General features: G+C 47.4%; 1 protein-coding gene across 4 annotated transcripts in view; it reads right to left on the reverse strand.

The window, feature by feature from the left end:
* LOC126998996 (unconventional myosin-IXb-like) overlaps positions 1-27,500 on the reverse strand; it is a 97,939-nt gene that overhangs the window by 36,036 nt on the left and 34,403 nt on the right. For 2 of the 4 annotated variants that reach the window (XM_050861305.1, XM_050861307.1), the window contains exons 2-3: positions 13,701-13,742; positions 3,710-4,183 (exon numbers count right to left, since the gene is read on the reverse strand). In XM_050861305.1, the coding sequence (XP_050717262.1) occupies positions 3,710-4,183; positions 13,701-13,742 (516 nt within the window). The remainder of the gene's footprint in view (positions 1-3,709; positions 4,184-13,700; positions 13,743-27,500) is intronic. The other 2 variants (XM_050861308.1, XM_050861312.1) reach the window with 1 other exon arrangement.

Raw genomic sequence — 27,500 nt, forward strand, 5'->3', positions numbered from 1 at the left:
CGGGTAGCGCGGTGCGGTGTGTGGCTCGGGGGAGATACGTGGGGGGCTGGGGAGGAGGTGCCGCCCGTGGCCGCTACCTGCACTGAGGGAGGAATGCTCAACAGCTCGGCCTCATTACGACCTGGACAGGTGAAGCGGCCAGCCACGGGAGAACTAGGCTCAAGAATCTTGAAGTGTTCGCTGAAGGTTAAGGGCGGGGCGCCACCAAGACCAGAGGGTGAGTTAGGTTCGGGAATCATTGAGATTTTGGAGTGATGGAGTCTTGACTTGGCTGTGAGACAAAAGTTTGGCGGCGGGAGCGGCAGCAACAGTGGAGGAGGAGGGACGGACATTCATGTGTCCAACGTGCGAGCGGGCGGGGAGAGACCAGCCACTGATGACCGGTGGGGGCACTCATCACTTATTATTGGGCGGGGTATCGGTCGTAGGATCTAGCGCGCCGAGCCGTAAGTACAGTATGCCACACCAACTACCAGCTGCCGCCTGCCGCAGCGCCCGGCATACACCGGAGAGGTATGCCGCGGCTGCTGGAGTGTGCGCCAGAAAGACTGACCCTGTTTTTAAGGATTTCATGGTCGTGATTGGGATGACTGCCGTAAATGAGAGGCAGTTGCTTTATCCCTCTCTACAAGAGCTTCAAGAACACTACTCAGAGAAGTTACGGAAAGGCCACAAACAGTTATTCTTCAGGAGATTAAACCTGCTCAGGTCTTGAACACTGAATGATAACATCGTCAGGTGCTCAGTGGCTTAGGTTAGAAATGCTGTGCATTAAAGTCCAATTGGAAGTACATGACTTCCATTTGATGTAGTGCGATCTTCATGATTTACAAGCCGACCACAACAACCAGACATTATCTCGAGATTTATGTTGTCGCATAAAAAAGACAACCATATGTGTCTGTCGGATTATTACGCCTCGTAGTGATTCACATTAATTTCCTTCCTCTGCAGGTGCTTCCCCGCCGCAAGTGCCTGCAGTTTACGGTGGCACACCTTTGATAATTCTTAGGCACAGGAGATCATTCTGCGTCCCTTCCAACCCATAGGCAAAAGAGGCTCCGGCTGCCGTCTTTTGTGAGGCTTTATTATGGGTGACGATATTAAACACACGTCATAATTATGTCCTCTACTGCTGGTTCTCGATGAATAAGAAATGTACGATGTCAGTGAAATTATGGTGACAAAGTGGGAAAAGCTAAAGAAATTCTTTGTTTTCATATCTATGGCTGCTGAAATTTTCCCCAGAGCTTTGGCGAGCTCCGCAACTACTCTTAAATTCTTTCATCCTGCAAGATATGAGGCAAGTCAATGCATAGCAAATGAAGAAATGCCTTATAATGGTGTACCTAACTCGAGGGTAATACCAAGGACACTTACAATAGTCTCCTTGCGTATTATCGATGCAACTTCGGTAATATGTACTTAAAAACATGAATCATTCACACTACAGACATTACCACGTGACAGCTTTGCGTCTAGGGGCATACTTAAAGTGTAAGTTTATTCATGATAGAATGACAGTGTGGCGTCACAAACCCGGGTTTTTCAAACGGAAAGAGTGAGTGATTAGGTACTCTAGCCTGGTACGTATTTATACCCTTACCCATTAACAACCATTTTCATGTTGCACATTTGTTTATAAGTCTTTCTGAACCACCTTGATGAGTGAGAAAGCTGTTCATGGATCTGCCATCTATCCAATAGCTCCTCTTAATTAAAAATAAATACCCGCGCCGGTGCCCTGACGTCTATGCGTTTCAGCTTCAGGAGAGTCGTGTCTGAGATGTAGTAGTGATTTAATTGTGACTAAATGATCACTACAAGCAAGCTCCAAGCAGCAACTGCAGAATTTGGCACGGTATTTAGTGGACATCAGAGGTACGTTTCTCAGTTTAACTTGGAGAAGTTTCGAAAGAGGGCAATACAAAAAGGAGAGGTGTTGGAAGTACTTGTATCTATGATCTTTTCGAATGAAGCACACCATTATGAATAAATTTCTGCTATATGTTTTAAAAAGGGCATTTAGTCGTTTTAGAGTTGCGTGACATTCTCTTGACTCATCTTTTGGCAAAGCTCTAAGAAATTCACGCCCCTCAACAAAACCTTAGGCACGATTCTAGTGTTGACACTGGTGACGGCCAGTTTTGGAAAGTCGCGCAGTGATGGATAGCATAGAGTGCTAGGGTGCGCAGGGACCAGCAATTTCACAATAAAAAGGGTGCAATTAAATGGAGACCAAGATTACCCAGATAAACTCATGAAACGGAACATTAGCGAGTTAGAAGTCTGTCGAAAACCTGACCGAGGGAATGGAGGGAACGGGTCATCCCGCCGGACTTTTTGCCACATTCTGGACCGCAAGATATTAGAGAGTATCTGCTCTATTTTTTTCAACACTCAGATGTTATATGTATCCTTTTCGTATACAAGCCCATATTCTTAATACTATGTCACACACACACACACACACACACACACACACACACACACACACACACACACACACACACACGTACATGCACGCAGATAGGAAGCTATCCCTCATCTCATCTCGGGTAAACCTTACGTAAGATCTGAATAAATTATAGTGCAATTATTTTTTTGCAATCTGGAGCTGAACCCCGGCGAATTCATTGCTCGGTAACGGATGAACTTTTGTGCACCTGAATAAGATAATCACATATAGATAGATACAGGAAGATAAACAGACACATATTGTTAAAACAGTGGGTAGAGATACATGAAGATACATAAATACACAGACAGATACAGTAGACAGGCAGAGACGGAATGGAAGAGCATGACTGAATACGAAGGGAAAGAGAAAGACAGGAACGACACGCAAAAATCTACCTAAGCCCTGGGTCACTGAGGAGGCGGCCGCAGCTGGACACTAGGTCTTGCTACGTCTGGAAGGCTGAGCGGAGACGGATGATCGTAACTGTCTACAATGGCGATGAATTACGGCGGAGGAAACGTAGAATTTAGTTAATGAGGCCGGTATGTAAGTACCCTGCCGATCAAAATAATCACACAATCAGTTAGGTGAGGGCGACTGCAATCATGCAAGAGGTTCGTTCTCCAGGCGAAATGATGGAGTGAGGAGGAAGAGGAGGAGGCGGAGCAGGAGGAAGAGAAGGAGGAGGAGGAGGAGGAGGAGAAAAGAAGAGAGAAGAGAGAGAGGAATAGTCATGGCCTCCAGCCCAGTTAATGGCGTGGCTGCTGCCTCGTGGATGGTTGATAGTTGTGGTGAAGAGTTAATCATAATTAATTGGCGCAGACTTGCATAGTCGTGGTGGTCAGTACCCTGATGCTCGAGACTAATTGTTGAGCCGAATGATGGATGACGGCCCAGCTTGCCAACATAAACGGTAAATGAATAAAACCCTGAGCGCTAGATATAAACTGGTCGACGGGCGCCTCTCAAAACGACCATGTTTATGCCATCTAAAAAGACCCAAAACTCGGTGTAAAACTCTGTCGGGTTGTTGCTCTTGTTACATAGTTCGTCAGTAGATCCTCGACGGTTTATTTGGTACTGTAGAGTCAGAGGAGGAGGGCCCTTACCTCACCATCTGGCGGCATCTGTGGGGTGTGAGGAATCTTAATGGAAAAGCCCCATTAGACCGTCGGTGTCATAGCCGTGATAAGAGGCGGGAAAGAGAGATGATTAATGTTACTTTGTACCCTAGAGGAGCAAACTTACCCGCCAGGAACGACTGTGAAGAGTTGAGGCCGTCTGCCAGGTTGGAGCTGTTGAGCGTGATGCGACTCTCGGAGCCTCCCGACGAAGGTGTCCCGCCGCCTACAGGGAAGTTGGGCGGCAGCAGCGGAGCGGTGCCGTTGTGGGCCTGAACGTTTTTGTTGTTGTTTGTGGCCGTTGTGGAGGACGGGGACGCGGGGCTGGTGTTGGGGGAGGAGTGTTTGTTGGAGGGAGAGGTGGCGTTGTTTTTGTTATTGTTATTGTTGTTGTTACTATTGTTTGCAGTGTGAAATGATGAGTTGGCGGAGGAGGCGGTGAGCGTGGTGTTGGTGGTGGTGTTGATGATGGGGGCCGGCGGTGTGGTGGGCCGGGAATGGTGGAGTGCGGGCGGGAGTCTCGACCGCAGAGTAACCAGCTCACACCCGAGGGATCTCAACCGCTGCTCCAACTGCGCCGCCTCACTCGTCCCACACGCATCTGTGGAGGCAAAAAACAGTGACACATTAAACCTAGACCTCGTATCAGGGCAGGGTGGCCACCAACCACACCGAGCACCGTGGCAAATCATGACCAGGAAACAATTACATAAGAATGCTTTAAAATATCATAAACATAACAGTAGATCTCTGTAGTACTTAACCTAAGAAAGATGAAAAAAAAAACTTTTCCACATGTAAACGATGTGACTCATTCACGTGGGTCGTCCCACACTCCTCACAGCTGGCTCGCAGCCACGGCCTCTGTCCTTCCCTACGGTTTGTGAGGAGAGGAGAGCGTTGACGCTCCCGCATCTTATCACATCATCTTTCACTAAGCTAGGAGACGAAACGCACGTCATATTTTTCTTTCTGGTTGTCTTAGTAACCATATTATTGAGTCATCTGAGTAACTAGCCTCAGGTAACCTAGGCTGAAAGTGACAGGAGCTAGAGTGAGGAAGGGTGAACGAAATACTAAACAGTCTGGGACTAGAATCAGGAGGGAGGCTGAACCACACACTGAGCAAGGCAAGACTGGACTGGCTACAACTCGGTGATGACTCGAAAACAAGTTGAAGCGCCTAAGGTAAAGAACTGTGGGAGAGTCTAGGTTTCTCGGATGCCTCAGAACCCGGCAGCATCGCACTGTGCTGAGGGGAAGGAACTTGCCTCCCTCCTACCAAGAGTGTGTGTGTGTGTGTGTGTGTGTGTGTGTGTGTGTGCGCACGCGTGCGTGCGTGCGTGCGTGTGTGTGTGTGTGTGTGTGTGTGTGTGTGTGTTTCTGTTTTGTTATTGCGGAAGGTTGGTCGTACAAGCGGACGTATTGCTTCTTTGCAAGATTTTATTTTAAAGAGTGAAAACTAGCTTGCACACACACACACACACACTCACACTCTCTCTCTCTCTCTCTCTCTCTCTCTCTCTCTCTCTCTCTCTCTCTCTCTCTCTCTCTCTCTCTCTCTCTCTCTCTCTCTCTCTCTCTCTCTCTCTCTCTCTCTCTCCGTAGTCTATGATTTGTTTTCTCTCAAATATCAAGTTTTTCGTTTTACATATTAACCAATTGAAGCACGAATAATAATTATAATCATCAATGCTTGGCAATTAATATCGGTAAGAAAATGTTACAGATGAGCGCTTTGTCTAATTTTAGCATCTCACCTGTCAGCGATGAGAATTATAAAATACGTAATTATTCAGTCAGCTATAATGTCATACAGTAACAAACAACCATCTAAGAACAACCAGTAAAGATTTTCTTGCCCTCTGCCATCGCATCCCGTCAGTGGAGATTCCCACGACTATTTCTCTTACGAGGGTGTGACGCACTGGGCATCAGCCGCCGCATCAGCGGCATCACCCTGTCTCTGTTCCGCCTGCCGCTCACCGGCTTCCAATACTCGCCAAGCCTCGGGGACGTGAGAGGAGCCGTCTGTTCGGCGCCTCGCCTACTCCTCACCGACTAGCACAACCAGGAAATCTCGATCATACTTCAGGTTGTTATATATTACAGCCACAAGGAAAAAAAGTAACCACTCTGGAAAGCCGCGTGTGTGTGTGTGTGTGTGTGTGTGTGTGTGTGTGTGTGTGTGTGTGTGTGTGTGTGTGTGTGTGTGTGTGTAAAAGCACCTCTTCAGTATCACGCGGCATATGTTGGGGCAGGAGAGTACTACAGTCAGTATCTTCCGAGGGACGTGGTAATGGCAAGTAGAACGGACACAAGAAATGACAATCCACTGGCCGTCTGGCGTCTGGGCGAGGAGTGGGACGCAGTGTGATGGACGGTGGGCGTGTCGGGATGCTTGGAGGCAGACACTTGAAGATGGGTGGCGCGGGCAGTGGCTGGGGGCGGGCCAGGTCGTGACTGGCGGGTCTCTGCGGCAGGTTGAGTCGTGACGACAGCGGCAACCAAGTGGCGCAGCCGCTATCATTACCAGCACCCGCCACGCGCCACTACCACGCCCTCGGCTCTTGGCCCCTTTACATCCACCACTAGTCTCCATTTGATTCCGATTTGCATGCCACATTTCAGTCATGAAGAGCACGAAACTTCCATTAGTGACTTGCAGAGGCTGCCTCCGTATTACAGCCATGCGATAAAAGCTGGTAAGCGGAATGTTAATGTTAAATAAATACAAAGATTACTCTCTCTCTCTCTCTCTCTCTCTCTCTCTCTCTCTCTCTCTCTCTCTCTCTCTCTCTCTCTCTCTCTCTCCTCTCACACACACACACACACCTGCTTTATATCGCCTGACTATATTGCTATAGTGTGCTCTAGAGACGAAGGAGGAACGCACTATAAGTATCAGGGAGGCAGAGCATCTTCCCCTCCCCTCGCACAGACAGGTCGTAACCTCAGAGTAACACAAGTGCCGTTTGATGCCTTCTTCACGCCACATCTTTCCGCTTAAGGTCCTCAACTGTTCTCATTCGTTTGCGATATGTCTCTCGCTCCACCGTGCGCCTCCTCCCTCCCTGTCTTCTCAAGCGCGATAATCGATAATTAGAAAACCGATTAGGTTCAGAAGACACAGTTGTGACATGGAGAAGATATGACCTTGCTCGACCGGTACAGTTCCTCCTGGGCCCCACTGGGGGACCTCCGGGTCTTCACTGCACAGCGCCGCCTTCACCCTCCGCCCTGGTACTTCTCCCTGTGCACCCACGCCCACATTTTTGTCCACTTATCCTTTTGGAGAGACACACGTAAAAATATAAGAGCTGCTGGTAATACTTGTAGCACAAAAGGAGAAGTGATAAAAAGAAATAAAGTAAAAAGCAAGATAAATGCCCTTCCTAATGAGACGGCACAGGGCAATTTAAATCATGAGCGGCAACACAGTCTGGTATTGGAAAGAGCTTGATTTTCATTTGTTATCGCAGTGTTTCGCTCGAATTTGATGTCTTCAGGTGGCTGGCTCAAAAACCTGACAGCAGTTAATGTGTGTGGTGGTGGGGCTGGAGCGTCTCACCCACGATAACCCGCCCTAATCCCTCACTGCCTTTACCCTCTCACTCTCGTCCCCTCCTCCGTCCACTTCCTTTCGTTACGCGCGGCGCCCAGCGTGACCATAAGTTAGGAGTGGCAGGTCTGTGTCTTTCTTTATTGCAATGCCGACTCCGCCTCTACCGCTGCCTCCTCCTCTTCCTTATTTTCTTCATCCCCATTCCCTCATTCTCTCTCTCTCTCTCTCTCTCTCTCTCTCTCTCTCTCTCTCTCTCTCTCTCTCTCTCTCTCTCTCTCTCTCTCTCTCTCTCTCTCTCTCTCTCTACATCATCACATACTAGTCTATTCCTCCTCAGCATCCGCCGCTCTCTCTTTTACGGGTCGCCGCCACACTGCACTCCCTCGTCGTAATAACTGGTCGCTATCAACGTCCCCATCACGCGAATCACCACCATTACCCCCACCACCGTCGCCACCATTACAGTCATTACCCCTCACCCCATAACTGCTGTCATCACCACCCCCACTATCATCCTCACTGTTTCCCGCCACCCTTAATCACGCGACGTTTTCACTCACCCGTGCGTGGTTGCCCATTAAGGAGTCGGGTGCGTGACGTCACCAACACCACCACCACCAGGAGTATCTTCAGTGCCGCTTCCATCAGCACCAACACCATGTCCCTCCCACACGCCCTTATTGTTCATGAAACTGCTACTGCTACTCACGCTACTCGCTGCCAAGGTGGTTCCTCAAGGTAGTACACGAAAACTCACTCTTCTCCTCCCAGCCGCCTCCCCCTAACTCGTCTCTCCACTCGGCCGCCTCGTGTTTGAACTTTACAACGTGTCTCTCCACATCAAGAGACGCCCTTGTTTTCATTATGGTGGACTTCCAAAGCCAGCAATCATCGTCCATTATGAGCCTCCCACACAAGCGCCCCGTGGGAGAAAAGTAAGAAAGAAAAGTTATGATAATTGTCATCCTTGCGATTCACTCAACCACAACCACAGTCCGTAGCACCACCACCACCACCATCGTCGCCAACACAACCCTCTCCGTCAGCCAAAAGATCACAGTCAAGACAAAGCTTCCTCTCATCCCGCATAAAATTATGACGTCAATTTTGTCACTTTAATATGAGGCGAAAGTACCAACACAAACAAGCAAACTCTCATTGATGATCTATATACTCATGAGTCTGACAAGAGAAAAATCGACTACAGGTGTGGCGAGCTGCGTCAAGGCGATCGTCCCCCTGACCTTCACCAGTCACTGTCTTCCACAAATGAGGCCACAGTCACACCTCCCATTCTTCAGCTTGGCCGGTCAGCACCTCCCCTGCACTCTCTTCCCATTATTCCGCTACCTTTCCAGTGGTGATGTTACTCCCTCTGGCCACACTCTGACCAGTAAAGGCTGTCGAAAAACTGGTAGGACTAGAGACCGGTGGAGGATGATGCCTGGCCAGACTGCGGCTCGTCGCTAGATCCAAGGTGGTGACGGAGGACACCTCGGCACAGTATCACAACGCCGCCCATCCTAGCCCTTACGCCCTTACGCCCAGGCGGCATTGCCCGACATTGTGGCTGACGTCATGCCTTTCCAAAGTATACGTTCCCGGTGGATTAACTTCATGCCCAAGATATGTTCTTGAGTTTTTGCTGTGGCACTTGATGAACACTTCTCCATCTCCGCGAAAAGAAAATATATCTGAGTGGTCCATGACCTTGTCCCCTCAGAACACTTAACAATGCTTCATTTTCACTGGTCACCGCTGTCTCATTCATTGATGCCAAAGGAAAACGAGGCAAGTCAATATGCAGTATTATGTAATAGCAAAAGGATGAAAATTCAGTACATCTGTCGTAGACGTCACCTACAAGTCTTCTCATAATGATACACAAAATCTATTGGTCATACTTCATCCAGCATGTGGCAACAAATCCACACTGGGGGCAAAAATGTACGCTTCTCACTTTTTGTCAGTCACATCTGGAATCATAGTTACATCGACTCCTCCATTAATCATTTCAAATGTAAGACAATTGAGAATGTTTTCTTGTATTCATGTGTTGGAGAGCAAGAATGCATGTCGCTGGCACAACATCTATTTTTTTGTCCATTATGTTTCGTCCTTGGCCTACTTCTTTTGCCATGACAAAGTATGTTGCAAAAAAAAAAAACCAAAAACCGATGTCATAAACAGTCCGTTTGGGGTTAATAACCTTCCTCAATTCTATTCACCATTAATAGACGGGCCGCCATAAGAGTAGACGAGAGTTTTTAAGTGGTGGACGGCTATCTTAAGTTGGAGGGATGGGAGGACGAGCATTCACAGTTCAATTCACATTCAAAGTATGCCTGGTGGGGGGGGGGGGGGGGTCGGCAAAGTGATACTACATTTTTCTAATGAAATAGATTTATATGTCAACATATTAGACAACTGGTGACTATCCGGGTTGGACGATATACGAGTATAAAAAGGTTGAAGAGCTATTCTCTAACATACTGAATGCAAAACTTCTTACACCTCAGACGCACTCTTCCTTTGCTCACATCTGTAGTTTCAATTTTCCTCATGATATATAAAAAATTACACCGTACATGTACCGGGTGAAATTGACAAATATATTCCAGCAAACAGCAGTGGCTGCCATGTATAGATTACGTACTGCATTAGTAACCTTAAGGGACATCTCTAGGCTGGTCTTTTATTATAGCTTCCATGGGATCATTGTGGAAAAAGGATATATTGGTATATAGTAATTATTTTATTTTATCTTGAATTTTTCACTTTCAGTAAAGACCGTCATTGAAATGTTGGCATCCGAGTTTAATTTTGCCGCGTCATCTTCGTATATTGGTGACAAGCGTTTTTCTGCCGTTTAAGTTCAGGAATTGGAGGACGCTTTTCAGCACTGATGATACAGAAAAAGAAAAAAAAGTTCAATAAACGTACGTTATGTTACAATTACTTTATTGGTGATTAATGTCATAACATTGCCAGTGACCAAATTCATGAAGTATACAGTATACTTTAAATGCCAAAACGTGTGACTGAATCGAAAGCATGTTGAACAAAATTAAATTTCTCATTAGAACAAAGGAAACGGGAGAGAGAGAGAGAGAGAGAGAGAGAGAGAGAGAGAGAGAGAGAGAGAGAGAGAGAGAGAGAGAGAGAGAGAGAGAGAGAGAGAGAGAGAGAGAGAGAGAGAGAGAGAGAGAGAGAGAGAGAGAGAGAGAGAGAGAGAGAGAGTGAGAGAGAGAGAGAGCAGTAAGGAATGGATATACAAACAACAAAGGAAGGAAACGAAAGGAAGTAGTAGGCAGAAGGGTAGGACGTGAAGAGGAGAGGAGAGACGAGAGTAAAGAAAAGAGAGAAGTAGACAAGTGAAAAAGGATACAAAATAAAGAGCAGGAAGAGATGAAAGAGATGAGGCGGAGGCAGAAGAACCAAAGTGCAAATCACAGCAGGGAAGAGAGAGAGAAAAACAAATGGGGAAGAGAGAGAGAGGAGCTGAGGAGAAAGGTTTGTAGCGAAGAACAGGTTAGAGAAGATGATGATAGGAGAGGAGGGGAAGGATGAAGTGGAGGAGAGAGAGGAATGATTTGAAGAGAAGAGCAGATCAGGAAAAAAGAGGAGGAGGAGGAGGAGGGAGAGGAATGGTATGAAGGGAAGAGAAGGGCAGGGAAGAGGGAGGAGGAGGAGGAGGAGGAGGAAGAAGAATGGTATGAAGGCGCGATGACGTCAGCATCTCCTATTTTTTTTATCACCCTGTGTGTCTGCCTCTCATTCCGTGGGACCCGAGAGAGAGAGAGAGAGAGAGAGAGAGAGAGAGAGAGAGAGAGAGAGAGAGAGAGAGAGAGAATAGAAGAGAAGAGAGAAGAAGAGAAGAGAAGAGAAGAGAAGAGAAGAAAAGAAAAGAGGAGAAAAGAGAAGGGAACGGAAAAAAAATACCAGGAAGGGAAAGGGAGGGAAGAAAAAAGGAAGGTTAGAGTAAAAGCCAAGGAAGAGGAACGAAGAGGAGAAAATGAAAGATAAGAGAGAAGAAACGAGAAGAGGAGAGCAGAAAACACACACACACACACACACACACACACACACACACACACACACACACATCTCCCACTCCCAAACATCTACTTTGTCTTCGGCCCGGCCAGCACGGACGCGGCTGTGTCAAGATAGCCATGTGCAGATCCCTCCCACTCCCACTTCTGCCACTTTTCAAGCTTAACCGGATGGCTTGCACAGTCTACGCATTTTTATTCTGCAAGTCACATTTTTTAGTTGCTTGATGTTGCAGAAGACAGCACAAAATGAACACTTTTTATTATCTTCCATCAGTAATATTGTTGTCTCCCGATAAATGAATGTAGCCTTATACTGTAGTGTTTGTATTGATTAAATGTGCATTTCAGATAGCTAAGCCTTCCATAAGAGCATGGGAAAGAAGAATGGTAACGAATCCAATCCTATATCCGAATATGCTAGTACTGAATACTGAAACATTATATATACACTACATATCTCTCTCTCTCTCTCTCTCTCTCTCTCTCTCTCTCTCTCTCTCTCTCTCTCTCTCTCTCTCTCTCTCTCTCTCTCTCTCTCTCTCTCTCTCTCTCTCTCTCTCTCTCTCTCTCTCTCTCTCTCTCTCTCTGAGTGTGTGTGTGTGTGTGTGTGTGTGTGTGTGTGTGTGTATACTTGATTTTAAAGTCCATTGTTGCTGAGGAAAACAATCAGATACACACACACACACACACACACACACAACCCCCAGAACAACACACATACTCACACACACACACACACACACACACACACACACACACACACACACACACACACACACACACACACACACACACACAGAGCACACAATACACGTGAGTGCTCACAGGCCGCTGGAGGGGAGGCTGCTGCTGACCGAGGAACTGAGGGTGAAGGGGAATATCGGACCTCCTCTTCCTTCTCCTCCTCCTCCTCCTATTTATTCTACTTCTCTTGCTCCTAATCTTTCTTTGACCCTCCTGCTCCTGCTGCTCCTCCTCTTGATTCTTCTTTTATAATTCACTATCGTAACTTTTTTTTTCTTCATATCCCTCTTCCTTCATAGTCTTCCTACGGACCTACCCCTTCTTCTACTCTTCTCCGTCGTCTTTCACCTTCTTTCTTTTCTTGATCCTCTTCCTTCTTTGTCCTCCTTTACCCCTGTTCGTTATAATCACCTTCATATCATCTTTTTTTCCTCCTCGCTTACCTAGCCACACTTCAGTCCACCACTCCCCGTAATAAAAGTAGATAACTGATGAAAGTATTGAACGAAAAGACTATTTGGCTCGATAGAATTCTCAAGATAAATAGACAAGAGAAAACATTATACGTGCGTTAGATAAGTCAAGTTTAGCAAGAAGTAGGAAATGTTTCTGTGACGAGACCTTAAATAATGCTGCCGAAACTTGAAAAAAAAACCCTTCGCATATATTTACAGAGTTTTGTTCATGCAGGGAGCCAGGGGAGGGGTGGGTCTGATAAGGATTTATTACCTTTACCTCCTCCTCCTCTCCTGTATCCCCTCCCACTCTCTCCATATCTCTGTTCCCGTATCTTTCGTTTTTTTTTTTTTTTTACGTCCTCTCCTTACTGTCTTGTTTTCTCCTCAGCTCCCTCCTACATCATCACGCTTCTCTTCCTCCTATACCTTCTCTTATCTTTTTTCCTTTCCTTTCTACTTTATTCTGCTTCACTCCCATTTTCAGGCATTCTCTTGTTTTCTTCTTCTTCGCCTTCTCTTTTGATATTGTTTTCTAGGTCCATTTCAGTTTCTTCTCAACTTCTACCGCTTCTCTTTGCTTTTCCTTCCCCTCCTTCCCCTGTCATTCCTCTTCCCACTCTTTTTTTTCTTCCTCCTCCTTTTCCTTTCTGCATATTCTTCACTTGGTTCTCCTCCTTCTTCTCTTTCCCCATCTCCTCTTCGTTTTTGCTCCTCGTTCACTTCCTCCTCTCATCAAGCCTCTCTCTAGATCCTCCTCCTATTCATTTTTTTTTTTTACCTTTTTCACTGCTCTTACTTCTCTTCTTCATACACTTCTCTTGGTCCTTCCATTTTACACTTTCAATACGTCTATCTCTTCCTCTTTTTCCTTGCTCAAAATCTCTTCCTCATTTTTTTTGTTTACGTCTACGCCTATAGCGCCGGTAGGCTTGCTTGAGGGGCCTGGATGGTAGTCGGCCCCAGCCCGTCATGGCGCAGGCAAGTGTTTATAGTGGCGCCATCTTCTCATGCATTCTTAATCTCCTCTACCTCTACCCCTCTCCCTTTTTTGCTGCTGCTCCTCCTCCTCCTCCTCCTCCTCCTCCTCCGCTCCTCATACTCTTCTCTCAGTCCCTCTCCTCACCTAACACACCGCATTCACTCGTGCACAGATTAAAAAAAAGTCTGCCATCACCTCTGTCCACACCGCAGTGCAGGACGTGAGCACACACAAAACTACACGGCTTGAGCACACACGACATTACCTGGGCACACACATAAGGACAACACGTGAATACCACAGCCCAGTGTTACCTGAGCACACACCGCGCACCTCCACGCCGCTCTCACACGTACCTGCAACACAAGGGAGAGAGGGCAACATTAATACACGCCGAGTGAGAGATCTATAGTGTTGTCTTATGATAATGTGTTTCTGTTCGGGCGCGAGAGTGGGATCACCTAAAACAACCACCGGGAAATGGAAAAGGAGGAGGAGGAGGAGGAGGAGGAGGAAGGGGAGGAGGAGGAGGAGAAGGAGAAGGGAGGGGAAAGGGATGAGGAGGAGCAGAAAGCAAAAAAAGGAAGGAAAAAAAGGAAGATGATGATGATGAGGGGGAGGAGGAGGAGAAAAAAAAAGGAGAGCTTTCATTGCCATTCTCTCTCTCTCTCTCTCTCTCTCTCTCTCTCTCTCTCTCTCTCTCTCTCTCTCTCTCTCTCTCTCTCTCTCTCTCTCTCTCTCTCTCTCTCTCTCTCTCTCTCTCTTATAAACACACACACACACACACACACACACACACACACACACACACACACACAAAGAGGTGTTTACATTGCATAAACATTAATACGTATGTACGCAAGAGTGGTGGGCGTATACGTACTTTGTAAACACATGCATGAACACACACACACACACACACACATACACAAACACACACACATAGAGGTAAACTAACAGAAAACCAACATAAAGGACAAACGAACAAATGCATATTCAAAACCACACGATGTTATTTGTTTAGTCGCTTCTTATCTAATTTAATTCGCATTTTCCGTGTGTGTGTGTGTGAGTGTGTGTGTGTGTGTGTGTGTGTGTGTGTGTGTGTGTGTGTGTGTGTGTGTGACCTAACATACGGCGAATTCCTCAACCACTTTCATTTGCGTTGTTGTAAAAACCAGGCAGGCTGACGGCATGACGCAGCGGTAAATTCTTCGCAGCCTCACTAACCCTCGCTAACTTCCCTCGCAGGACTTGAATGCGTCCAACCTACCAGAGAACACGAGAAAAAAGAAAAAAAACATCGATAAAAGTAAATCCTAGCAACAAACGCACAACCCAGTGAATAAGAAACAAACAAACCACGGCGAACCACAAGCCAAATAAATGAACCCACAGACAGAAAAAAAAAAACATGTAAGATATCAAGAGTCGTGTGTGTGTGTGTGTGTGTGTGTGTGTGTGTTAGAGAGAGAGAGAGAGAGAGAGAGAGAGAGAGAGAGAGAGAGAGAGAGAGAGAGAGAGAGAGAGAGAGAGAGAGAGAGAGAGAGAGAGAGAGAGAAGACACAAGGCAGCTTAGTGTCGTCCTTCCATTGCCTTGTCACCCGGGAAGGAGTCATTCATATCTTACTCAATTTTATGGTCCCGCCGCCTCTCCCGCCCGGCTTGCGGCTCGTGGCTCAGAGGGAGATCACCGCCTGGGAAGCAAACACATCCAGGAACGCAAGTAATGACCTAACAGCCTCCCCAAAGTGGCTCCAATTGGCAGGGGCTCGCCGGGGAGAAAGTTGTGGGATGGCGCGGGAAGTTTGTGAAGCAGAGGAACAAGGCGGGGAGGGAGGGCGTGATGAGGTGTGTGCGGGGAGGGGGGAGGAAGAGGTGTGTGTGTGTGTGTGTGTGTGTGTGTGTGTGTGTGTGTGTGTGTGTGTGGTTGAAACAAATACTGTACATGCACACACTCAAATAAACAAATAAAAAAACAATATCCTAAGAGAGAGAGAGAGAGAGAGAGAGAGAGAGAGAGAGAGAGAGAGAGAGAGAGAGAGAGAGAGAGAGAGAGAGAGAGAGAGAGAGAGAGAGAGAGAGAGAGAGAGAGAGAGAGAGAGAGAGAGAGAGAGAGAGAGAGAAATGGCGTTACTAGCTGCTGGGACACAGGGATTATAAAATTTGAAGTTTATTTACTTCTTGGACAGTTATTTGATTTGCTTCGTGTGTGTATGTATGTATATGTGTGTGTGTGTGTGTGTGTGTGTGTGTGTGTGTGTGTGTGTGTGTGTGTGTGTGTGTGTGTGTGTGTTTGGAAATGGTACAAGAATCAGATTCCTGAAGATTAACATTTCCCTCTGACATTTAGGGCAGTTCTCTCTCTCTTTCTCTTTCTCTCTCTCTCTCTCTCTCTCTCTCTCTCTCTCTCTCTCTCTCTCTCTCTCTCTCTCTCTCTCAACCTATATGTTCCCCCTACGTATTGACAGCCTCGGGAACACTCGAGGTAGATGTCATGTTGAGGTGTGGGAGGAGGAGGAAGCAAGGCGACGGTCCTGGACTGATGACCTGACGGGCAGGAGCTAGCGTGCTTTTGCCGTCATGGGGTTGTTGACCTCGTCCTCGTAAATTGTGCCCCTGTAGGCGTAGTACCTTGCCTATCGCCTCTATTTATAATCAGACGAAAAAGGCGTAGTGATCAAGTGGCCGGGAAGTATTGTAAAAACGCTTCCTTGTTGGTGACGAGAACTAAGTGTCGCGTCGTGTCCTGCCCGGGCCTCCAGTGTGCACACGCCATGGACAGCACTGGTCCACAGGCGTGACATCAGCAGGTCTCCGACAACCACTGGAATCCTGGGCGTACTAGGCATTGGAAGTCATTGTCAAGGTGCGGCCTTTTTTTTTGTGGGCGGGTCACCTGTGTAGAGGTAACGGTGCCGCTCAGCGCCCGGCCTCCAGTGGCTGCTGCTTGACCCGTCCATGCCGCGCCCCGCCCCGCCCCTCGCTGCCCCGCCTTCGCCCTCCCTTCTTTGGCTTTGGCTTTTCGATTTCCCATGTAATATAATTTCTGGATATCTGTTGTATATTGCATGCCTGAACTCTTGGTTCTGCTCTGGGTACTTAACAGAAAGTAATGGCGGACGTGTTGCAGAGATGATTCCTTGACTGTGTTCCATTCTGAAATAATGTAAATATACGTATATTCTACTCTTCAAAGGTTCATCGTGCTCCTCTTTTTACAATACATTCCTTCCCTCACATAACGTTTCTTCAGCGATCAGCATCGAGAGGCGTCTCCCCTGCAGAGTCTTGACCAGATCAGCCATGCATCCCACGCCATGAAAACCAGAACAAAAGTGAATTCCATTGCTGTCAGATCGCTTCAGCGAGTTAACAGTATGTTCCCTTTGAACCTGGGCTGTACTGCAAGACGCGTTGAGTTGCCATTAAACACACGCACGATAGTTGTATTTCATACCCAGTAACGCGTTACTCCTGTAGCTGTGGCTCGTGACAAACAGCACAAAATAACAAGTCAGGTGTCAGACTTCGCCAGAGGCAGTGCCCTAAATACGCAAGAACGTACCAGCTCCAGCGTCGTCACTTGAATGATAATACTGCTGACTTATGCCAGTCCTTTCTGCATCAGCCGCCATGCACGACCCTCTTAATTAACAGCTCGGAACTCGCATCTCTGCCCCAGACCTACACGCGCCAGGCGGTAAAAACATAAGAGAATTTTAAGTCGTCAAATTGTTCTCTCTCTCTCTCTCTCTCTCTCTCTCTCTCTCTCTCTCTCTCTCTCTCTCTCTCTCTCTCTCTCTCTCTCTCTCTCTCTCTCTCTCTCTCTCTCTCTCTCTCTCTCTCTCTCTCTCTCTCTCTCTCTCTGTGTGTGTGTGTGTGTGTGTGTGTGTGTGTGTGTGTGTGACATAAACACGCTGGTTGTGCTGCTAGGGAGAGGAATATCACAGATCTTAAACATCCTCTAGTGTTGAGAACATCTGTGCATCTTGTAAGCAATGAACATTACGAAGCAAGATTAAAGTTCATAAAAGGTGATGTCATGAAGATATTTATTTCTCTTGACAGACCGGGATTTTCTTCGTGTTTAAGGGGCCGGTCAATAACGCTGTGCATGTGTGATCGAGGCCTTTTGCGAGTCTCCAATCTCAATAGAAAGTCTTGCATAATTATACGACCAATAGTTAATATGTTTGTCTCAAGATTTATGATTGAGAAGAGTCACGTGGGTAGGAAGTCCACGAACTTGACTCGGTGCTGTCAGCCGGTGATTAGCTTGTAAGAGGCCCCTACTATCTGTCGCTCCCTTCGTTCTTAATTCATCACTTCATCATGAGCTGCTTTCCGCCCTTCCCTTGGGTTAACATAATGCCGTTCACTCTCACTATTCACGCCGACTCATAAACCAACGGAGGCGATAAGACTTTTCCTCTAATGTTTGCGGGAAATCGCCAACAAAATATGAGTGTAATTGTGTGTCACAGGAGAGAGAGGCAAAAAGTTGAACGTGTGTATTTGTCGAAACCTTCAAATCAATCTCACTGACTCGTCTTAGGTAGCTTTTTCACTTATTATACTTATCTTCCTCTGTCTTTTCTTCTTATTCATAATTATCAATGTTTTGTTGTTATTATTATGCTATTGTTATTTTCATTATCATTTCTATTATCATTTATTCCTATTCCCCTGCTTCAGTTCTTTTCTTCGTCTACATATCTTTTTTTTTCTTCTTCCTCTTCTTCCTTTACTTCTTTTCTTCTTTTTAGTTTCTTCCTTCTCACATTCCCTCGCCTCCCTCACCACCCCGCACTACCACTACTACCTCCTTCTCTTTCTTCTCCTCCTAGTTTTCCTCTTTCTTTTCCTCCTCTGTCTCTCAGCGCTCCCTCCCTTCCTCCTTTGCCCTCCCGCCTTCACCTCTCGGCCAGCCTGTCGTAGCGTCTGACTCGTCCGGGCACGTTTTTTACCGAAGCCAGAGCATGATTCTAAAATATGTCTCGTCTGCGGGGCCAACAGGGCAGGTTCTGGCCGAGTGCGAGTGGACAGAAGTTGCCTGGCAGGAGCTGTCGGGCAAGTGGCGTCGGTCCGCGTCCCTCTCTGTCTCCGAAAATTCCTGACGGCCGGTGCGAAGTGTTCCGTAAAACTCGTGTACAAAGCCCCCAAATACTGACCTGACTTGAATTATTGCCGGAACAAATGACATAAGGTTACGGTTTTAGAATTAGTGAGAGTTTGGTTACCTCCTTTGATGGACGTGCTAGGGAGGAAGCAAATAAAGAGTACTGAAGGAAGGAAACACTGAAGGATATTGCTCTCGGCTGTTCGTCCATCTTGAAGCCCTTTTTTTTTCATGTGAATCAACGTGAGTGAAATAAACAAATTCCATCTAATCGGGATATAAATTAGATAACAATATATAGCAATAATGAGTCTCCCCTTTTTTGGGGGGGTAATGTAGTGAGCCTGAGGATTCCATTTGGGCTCGTTGACTATTTTTATAGTTCATGGTGGCGCCTTGCCCCCCCACCTCTCTCTCTCTCTCTCTCTCTCTCTCTCTCTCTCTCTCTCTCTCTCTCTCTCTCTCTCTCTCTCTCTCTCTCTCTCTCTCTCTCTCTCTCTCCTTTATTGACTCTAACCCGTCCAACTTTGGTCTTCCAGCCGTGACTGACTCTGCAAACACTCGCCTCGCCCCGTGCTGCCTGGCTCCGTGTTTAAGCACAACATAGCAGGGCAAGTGTCTGCGGGAACAGCGAGGCTGGCTCTCCACGCAGGCATCTTCACAGACAATATGCAACGTGTCATCTCGTGCCACCATGCCCGCGTGCAAAGCAAACTAAACACACACACACACACACACACACACACACACACACACACACACACACACACACACACAACACGCACCACTCCCGTGGTGCTGCTCTAAGTTTGCCATACCAGCAGATTGAGGGTCGCGCCTTGTTCAGGCCGATTTTTTTTTTTTTCTCCTGACAAAGAACGGTTACTCTCCCCCCTTGAGGAAGGGGAACGAGTGTGTGAGGAATGGGGTTCCAGTTTTGCCCTTTGATCAACTAACGAGCTCGATGTTTTTTTTTCTTTTTCTGCCAAGACGGCCTCTCATCGACGTCAACCAAAGGAACGTTTCGACAACTTGGAGACCTTCATGTCTGGAGGCGCCCCGCATCATCACAACGATGAAGATCGTACTGATGCTAAAGTCCTGATACAGGCACCATTACTTTACTGTGAAGTAAGTGCTGCAGCCCTTTCCCACTGATAGCTGGGCTGATGGCTGACCTTGAGCACAGCTGCAAAAGCTGTGTGTTGCCAGGTCCATCACTACAGCGTAATGAAACGGTTGATGTTAACACACTGGTGGCCATCAAGTTCGTCAGAACATTGTGTTGAGTTCGTCAGATACATAAAGGAAGGTAATCTGCACATTGGCCGAATGTACTCGGTCTGACGCCCTACTCCCGCCCTAATGTCTGTCGCTTAAGGCGCTCTCTTGCGTTATCTCTGACGGCGATCAGGGGCGAGCACACCAGCACCACCACAGCCCTGGATACAAACACACTTGTGTCACTAACGTCCATGTAACTCCTTCAAGCGGTTCCTCCTTCGACCAGCCCTTCCCATGCCCGGAGAAGCCCACCCACCCCTACCCGCCTTTAGCTGGAAGATCTGGTAGAAAACTTCTCCCGTTAAACAGCTGGAGACCAAATTTAATCTTTTATTGCTCAAGTGAAGACTAAAGGTGACAGGCTTGTGGTGGGCCAGGGGATACGTCCCCGCCTCTACACGACACCAATTTCACCTGACCCTCTGCTAGAAAACGAATACCAAACCTTATTGCCTCCACCCTGACCGCAGCCCAAGCCGATGGGAAGACAAGAGAGGGCTGAGCCTAAAGGGAAGGTCTGAGAGGCTGGGCAGAGGTTGGGGGAGAGGGACGGACTCGGGGCTGAGAGGCAGTTGACGTAAACAAGACAGCAGGTGGGAGGACTGGGGAAAGGGAACGAACTCTGCACGAAAGAGAATAATGGACATGAGAAATAGTCTCCGACAACTGTATTCAAAAGAGTGAAAAACGAGAAACATCAGAAAATGGAAATGAGCCGGACGAAGGAGAGCCTGCTTCGTTATTTTCTTTTGGCTCACAGACGCACACATAATTTTTACCACATATACATTACCAAGCTAATCACTCCAGCAAAACAAGAAAGTCGAGATGGAATGCAAGCAAGTACATAATCTCGCGGCCGCATCAAATTCATCGGGACGTGTGACCACTAGAATATAGGCCTAGACGAGGGCAGAGCAAAACTATTCAAGGGCCTCTGCCTTCCCCGTTCAAAATGGCTGAGCAGTAAAAAAACAATCCAGAGACTAAACAAATTGTGGGGGATATCACGCACGCAGCAACATGACGTGAATAAAGAAAAAAATAAGCCTTCCCAGGAGCATACACGTTTATTGGCCTTGATGAACAATAATTTTAGATAGTTATTTCATCTAGAGCGGATTAAGATGCGTATGCGTTGCCTGCTACGTAAAAACATTTGACTTTTTTGTGTGGAGAATGAGGTTCCTGTAGGGTGCCCGCGCCTCACGTCAAAGAATAGGCAAAACCTCCTCCTACCCACATGCCGCTAAGTAGTTCCGTCGTGTGTATTATGCAAATCCCTGACGAGAAACGGGTGAAGGACACGCTCGGATGGCCATGAAGAGGCCTCGAGAAAACAAGATACGGATGGGTGATGCTGGTAATGTGTATACGGGCAGTAGTAATGAGAGGGGTAATAAGTGTATATGAGAGAGAGAGAGAGAGAGAGAGAGAGAGAGAGAGAGAGAGAGAGAGAGAGAGAGAGAGAGAGAGAGAGAGAGAGAGAGAGAGAGAGAGAGAGAGAGAGGGCAATTGAAAAAAAAAAACTTAGAAAGCAGCGAAAGTCAATAAAAGGAGCAATGAAAATGCAAGAAAAATAAGCAAACTTTTAAGGAAAACCCGTTTCTTTTTCTTTCCCTTTCTCTTTATCTATCGATCTGTCTATCTAGCTATCTACCTATTTACCGCCTCCCCCCCCCCCCCCCCACGCACACACACACACAAAGAGGCAAACACACACACACACACACACACACACACACACACACACACACACACACACACACACACACACACACACATCCTCTGCCTCTCAACCTTCCGTCCTCTCTCTGTCCCCCTCTCCTCCCCTCTTCCAACTCAGCAATCATGGACAAAAGAGTGACGCTCCACCGAGATCGGCCAGCCCCTGCCTCACCGCCGCCTGGGGCACAAGGTACTTTGCTCCCAGGCCTCCCTAGACCCTTACCACTGCACGGGAGGAGGAGAAGGAGGAGGAGGAGAACGCTGGTATTTTCTGTCATCCCTCCTGCATGGTTGAGGGACGAGTGATAATGTTACCTTACTGATATATGCAAGGTGTGTTTACGCAGGTAGTGAAGCAAACTTGTTATAAAAATATGTTTAAAATAAGCGTCGAGAAAGAAAGAAATGAGAAACTCGTATGGAGTTCTTCATACGAGGGTAGTACTTGTGGTAAATAAACAAACAGAAAAAAAGACAATTGCATAAGAGTAATGTAGCCTACTTGTGGTAAAGAAGTATAAAAGACAAAATTAACTGGGGTGTAAAATACGTGTAAAGAAACATAATTAAAGGCGTCAGAATGCAGTGAAGTGTAGCACAGTTGTGGCAAAGAAAAAAAAATTGAAAAAAACGACAGCATGAAGTATAGTGTAGCACAGTTGTGGCAAAGAAAAAAAATAAAAGACGACAGAATGACGTATAGTGTAGCACAGTTGTGGCAAAGAAACAAACTAAAAGACAGCAACATGAAGTGTAGAGAAACGTACGTGTGGTAAGCAAAAAAATAAAAGACAACAACAAAAAAGTTAAGTGGGGAATACTTGCGGTAAAGAAATAAATAAACGACGACAATTTGATGGGTAAAAAAGGAAAAGTTAATGAGTGTATCTTTTTTTTTCAAAGGGTCGTGGAATATTCTAGGCTGCTGATTACTTGTTAGGCTTTCATTCATTTGACGAAGATATGTCTTTCTCTCTCTGTCGGTGAGTCAAGGGGAGGCAATTCAGGTGAAAAAACGAGGCAGATTGAAGACGTTTATCCCCGGGTTGAGTGGCGATAATGGCGTCCTGTGTGTCCCGCGGCCCAGGGAGGGGACGAGGCACGTTACCGACTGATAAAATGAGGTAGTTAAGGGAAAAAGAGTCAGACAATGGGCGCAGGTAGAGAGCAGCGTAAAAAAAAAGGGACAACGATGAGCTGAAGACGGCATAGTGAATCAAAGTCCCTATAGACCTGTATTCCTAAACGCCTCAGCACCTTAGCATACGTCTGTTTTGAAAGGATCACGTACTAATAGTTGATGGAATATTCATGGGTGATTTTAAGAGCCTGGAGGTAGTTTGACAAAGCCTACACCGTGATCAGGAAAACAGACCATGAAAGCCCGACTAATCATCTCGGTGGGCTTGGAATGAGAGTCAAGCGTTTGATAAATACTACCAGCCCCTAGATTTTGTGACGGCCAACGCGTGCAAGTTCGTGTGTAAGTGAAACCTAAAACAAATTTATTTCAAATCCACCAAGACGCTTTACCATTAAAGCGTCATCTGACGACGCGGACATCCCTTCCAGTCACCACCTGTCATTAGTGGTGAGCGTTTTCTCCCACAAAGAACGCGTGGTGAAAACGGGGACGAGCTGAGGTCCGTTAAAGATCTCCGAACTGAACAATTAACTTTAACATATAATGTTTCAATGATTGCATGCGTGAAGGAATGAACGAGTGAATGAATGAATGAATGAATGAATGAATGAATGAATGAATGTGTGTGGAGAGAGAGAGAGAGAGAGAGAGAGAGAGAGAGAGAGAGAGAGAGAGAGAGAGAGAGAGAGAGAGAGAGAGAGAGAGAGAGAGAGAGAGAGAGAGAGAGAGAGAGAGAGAGAGAGAGAGAGAGAGAGAGAGAGAGAGAGAGAGAGAGAGAGAGAGAGAGAGAGAGAGAGAGAGAGAGAGAGAGAGAGAGAGAGAGAGAGAGAGAGAGAGAGAGAGAGAGAGAGAGAGAGAGAGAGAGAGAGAGAGAGAGAAGAGAGAGAGAGAGAGAGAGAGAGAGAGAGAGAGAGAGAGAGAGAGAGAGAGAGAGAGAGAGAGAGAGAGAGAGAGATGGGGGAGGGAGGAGGGTGTCCACCTGCTCGAGATGTAAACTAGTGCCTAGAGGTCGAGGCTGAGCCCCTTGATGAGCGCCACCCCGCCCACTGCCCTCATTCTGCGTAATTATATAGCCACCGCAGGCGGGAGCTCTCCACTCCGCCATACACGAAGTCCCCGGGCGGCGACGTGCCCTGGATGTCAACAATGCAGGATACATCAGGGTTTGTTTGGATCCGCCGGGTGTGGTGAGAGCGATGGCACTCGGGGGGAAAGTCAACAGCAATAAAAGCTCATCAGTATTTCGCGCTGGTCAGTATTTTCTCCTAAGGCTTTTTGGTTACTAAAAGGCTGCTAGCAGACACAGGAGTGATAAAATGAAAGAAAAAGAGAAGTGGAACCCGTTGACAGCGATTTGTGTGAGGCGGAAGTGGGTGTTTCTGGGAATGTTGTTCAAGTTTTGTCTTCGGAGCGCGGTCGGCGGCTGGTTGTGATGATGAATGGCTCCAGCTGCTCATTTCGGGCCTTCATATAATGCTGCTCGGCGGACAAAAAAATATGAGTGATGAGGCATGCTGGGCCAGCTAGGTGCTCGTTGGTGCTCTCTACCAACATACACACACACACACACACACACACACACACACACACACACACACACACACACACACACACACACACACGGCGGTGGCTGAGTAGATACCGTGCGGGCGAAGCTTCCAAGAGGACGCGTGTTCGCCTCCCGCCACAATCTGGGGGTTTTCAGTCACCGTCGAGTGACCTAAGACGACCCACATGCTGTCCAGAAGACCATCTGTCAACCCGTACTCTAAATTCTCTCTCTAAAAGAGAGGATCAAAGATGAGCTCCGAGAGGCAGCATGAGCCAAGCAAGATGGCGCCACTATAAACACTTGCCTGTGCCAAAACAGGCTGGGGCTGAGCATCAGACCCTGCCAAGAAAACCTACCGGCGCCATAGGCAGAATGTAAATCACACACACACACACACACACACACACACACACACACACACACACACACACACACTCACTCAAAAGTTAACCTCGACTGCACCGTCATTTCCCTGTCAGCTTCCTTCGCGGCCGGCCACCGTTGGGCTGAACCTGGCGCTGGGCATCAGCGGTCACTAATCTAGTTCCAGGAAGCCGGCCACGGGGCGGCGAGGCCCCGAGTCCCGCGGACACCAGTAATGACGACGCCCGTCCATCACTCCCTCGGCCACCCAGGAATGTGAACACTTCCGCACACTTCCTCGGGCACATCAGATGATTACACGAGGCCAAGTGTTTCCATGTGCTCACATGAGGCAACACTTGATGAATGTAACGACTTGCACAGATATACACCTAATATACCCATGGTGAGATTTCTGATGATGTTATGACGGGCATCAACATCAAGCGGAACCCTCTCCGCCCCGAGCCAGCGTGTGATGGGAGAAAAGTGCCGACTTTATGATGCGGCGGCAGCGTCTCCCACCGGGCGCGCCTCTCTGCGGGCGTCGGTGATGGGTGAGGGGGCGGCCACGACGCGGCTTATTGCGAAATCCTGCTATTCAAGTGTGCAACGACTGAATTCATAATCATATGCGGCGAGGGGCAGCCATTGTTCCGTGCAGTAGGAGCTCCCAACGACGCCACGCCGCGTGTATACGCTAAAAGATACTTACGATACGTTGTTGCCGCGGCCAGACACCTTTATCGTGCCGCGGCCAGGCGGGCAGCGACCGAACACCACCAGGGAGAGGCGCAGCGAAGAAAAAGGTTTTTTTTTTATTATCATGAATAGAATTTCTTTAATGGAGAAAGGTTTCTCCAAGCTTCGATGTAAAAGAGAAAATGTGATAGGACGAGCAGGAGTGTGAACCAAACCAGAAACTTGTTAATTGTTCATATGAAAATATTATAACATCGTAAATCAGTTAAAATGTGACAGAGAAAGCTGCGGTGCAGCGCCTTGCATCAGGTCCTACTTACAGAGAAAACTAAGTAGCGTGGCAAGTCCTTGTGACGACAGACGAGGACAACATGCACTGTAACGCCCCACACAATGTGATAGCATTGCTCTTGGAATGTGTTGAAGGAATGGCCCTGAAAAAGGAAGACTGATGTGTACGAAAAAGCTGCGTAGTGACAGTGACCTTACAGACGCCACTACGAAACTCAATCGTCGGGGAAGTGTTACGATTATGTCCAGTCATGCCGCTTTAAGCCCGTCATTGTTGCCGAGCGGGTGGGCAGGGCGTGATGCAGCCCATGCCCGGGCAGGCCCCGACCCCCTACACGCTTCCCGCGATGATTGAGCTTCAACTCCACCATACACTCGCCAAACCTACTGACTCGGTCCCGCGTATTAATCAAGATGAGTGTACATTTGGTCAGTGTAGTGGCCGTCGCCTATTTAAAAGGGCACCACGACACATGAGCCTCCTCAACGTCAGGCAGAACAAAGCAAGATGCGGCAGAAAGATAAAATATTGGCTCGTGTGAAGAAAAATTTGAAAGTCATTTTCTTGCTCAAAAGGATTGAATCAACGAAAATCTTCCAGGAATGAATTGACATTTTCTTTGTGGCGCCTTAATGACGCCGAGGCGGCCCACGAGGGAAAGACTTGGCTGGGAGGCAAGAGTGTGGCTTATTATGTTGGGCAAATACCAAGTTTGTAGAGAACTTTTTACACTTCAGACACGAACACCGATCGCCACGACAAAAAACATTCCGAAAATATTGAGTCACCACAGTAATGAGATTCACATACAATCTGAAATTCACTCAGGTAACTACATTATAAGTTCCTAATGAAGGAGAAACATTAATTAACGCAACCTGACGTTTCTCCTGCAACTCACCGCCTATAGTGTCTCTCATTCCTCCGCCGCCTCCGTCCTCGCGACACCCAAACTCGCCGTTCCATTATACCTCGCAGCACGTCACTGTCCACGGGTAACACCGGGCTTCTCGACGTCTTAATTGCAGACACTCTCAAAGCGGCTGTTACCCCGCCCCTCCTTTCCTCTTGTCACCCCTTCATTATCACCTTTCATCATCAGCTAGATTGTGATGATTATAAGAACAGTGTTGCTCTCCCGATGGCCATGATTGCCTGGTCCCTCAGCTCATACTCGCCTCTCTATACATGCATCCAAGCCCGCTAGTGCCTCCTGCTCTTTGCGGAACCCGAAACGACAGGGATCGAGTTTCTGGGTTTTCTTTGCTTATCATCGCATGCGAGTGGCTCAGGTGAGGGCGAAATATTCATTATCGCACTCGCTCTCATCTCAATTAAGCTCAGCGGCAGGTGTACCGGCCGGCGCTGTAATTAAGATGTGGAACTCAGCACTGCCGCCCGTCACCGCCTGGCCCCCGGCGCCCAGAGAGAGAGAGAGAGAGAGAGAGAGAGAGAGAGAGAGAGAGAGAGAGAGAGAGAGAGAGAGAGAGAGAGAGAGAGAGAGAGAGAGAGAGAGAGAGAGAGAGAGAGAGAGAGAGAGAGAGAGAGAGAGAGAGAGAGAGAGAGAGAGAGAGAGAGAGAGAGAGAGAGAAACCACAATAAGGGTGGCTGAGAGCATAACATTCCAGGACCATTATGAAGCGGAAAGACGACAGCAATCAGCGAATACAAAGATCCAGTTTATGCCTGTTTTATTTTATTTTCGTCCATATCAAACGTTGCCTTTGCTCAGCAGCTGCAACCACATATACTCCCAGTCAAAGATGTACAACATAGGCAAACAGTGGCTTCTGGGACGAAATTCTTCCTGGTAATAAGAATTTCTTACACTCACTCCCCATTCCAAGGCTAGCGGACGCATCGCTCACAGAGGTACTCACGTGGAAACTGATCACAAAGGCGGCTCGGCTTCGAATTCCCACGGACT

This window comes from Eriocheir sinensis, chromosome 15 (genome assembly GCF_024679095.1).
Source record: "Eriocheir sinensis breed Jianghai 21 chromosome 15, ASM2467909v1, whole genome shotgun sequence".
NCBI classification, from domain to species: domain Eukaryota; kingdom Metazoa; phylum Arthropoda; class Malacostraca; order Decapoda; family Varunidae; genus Eriocheir; species Eriocheir sinensis.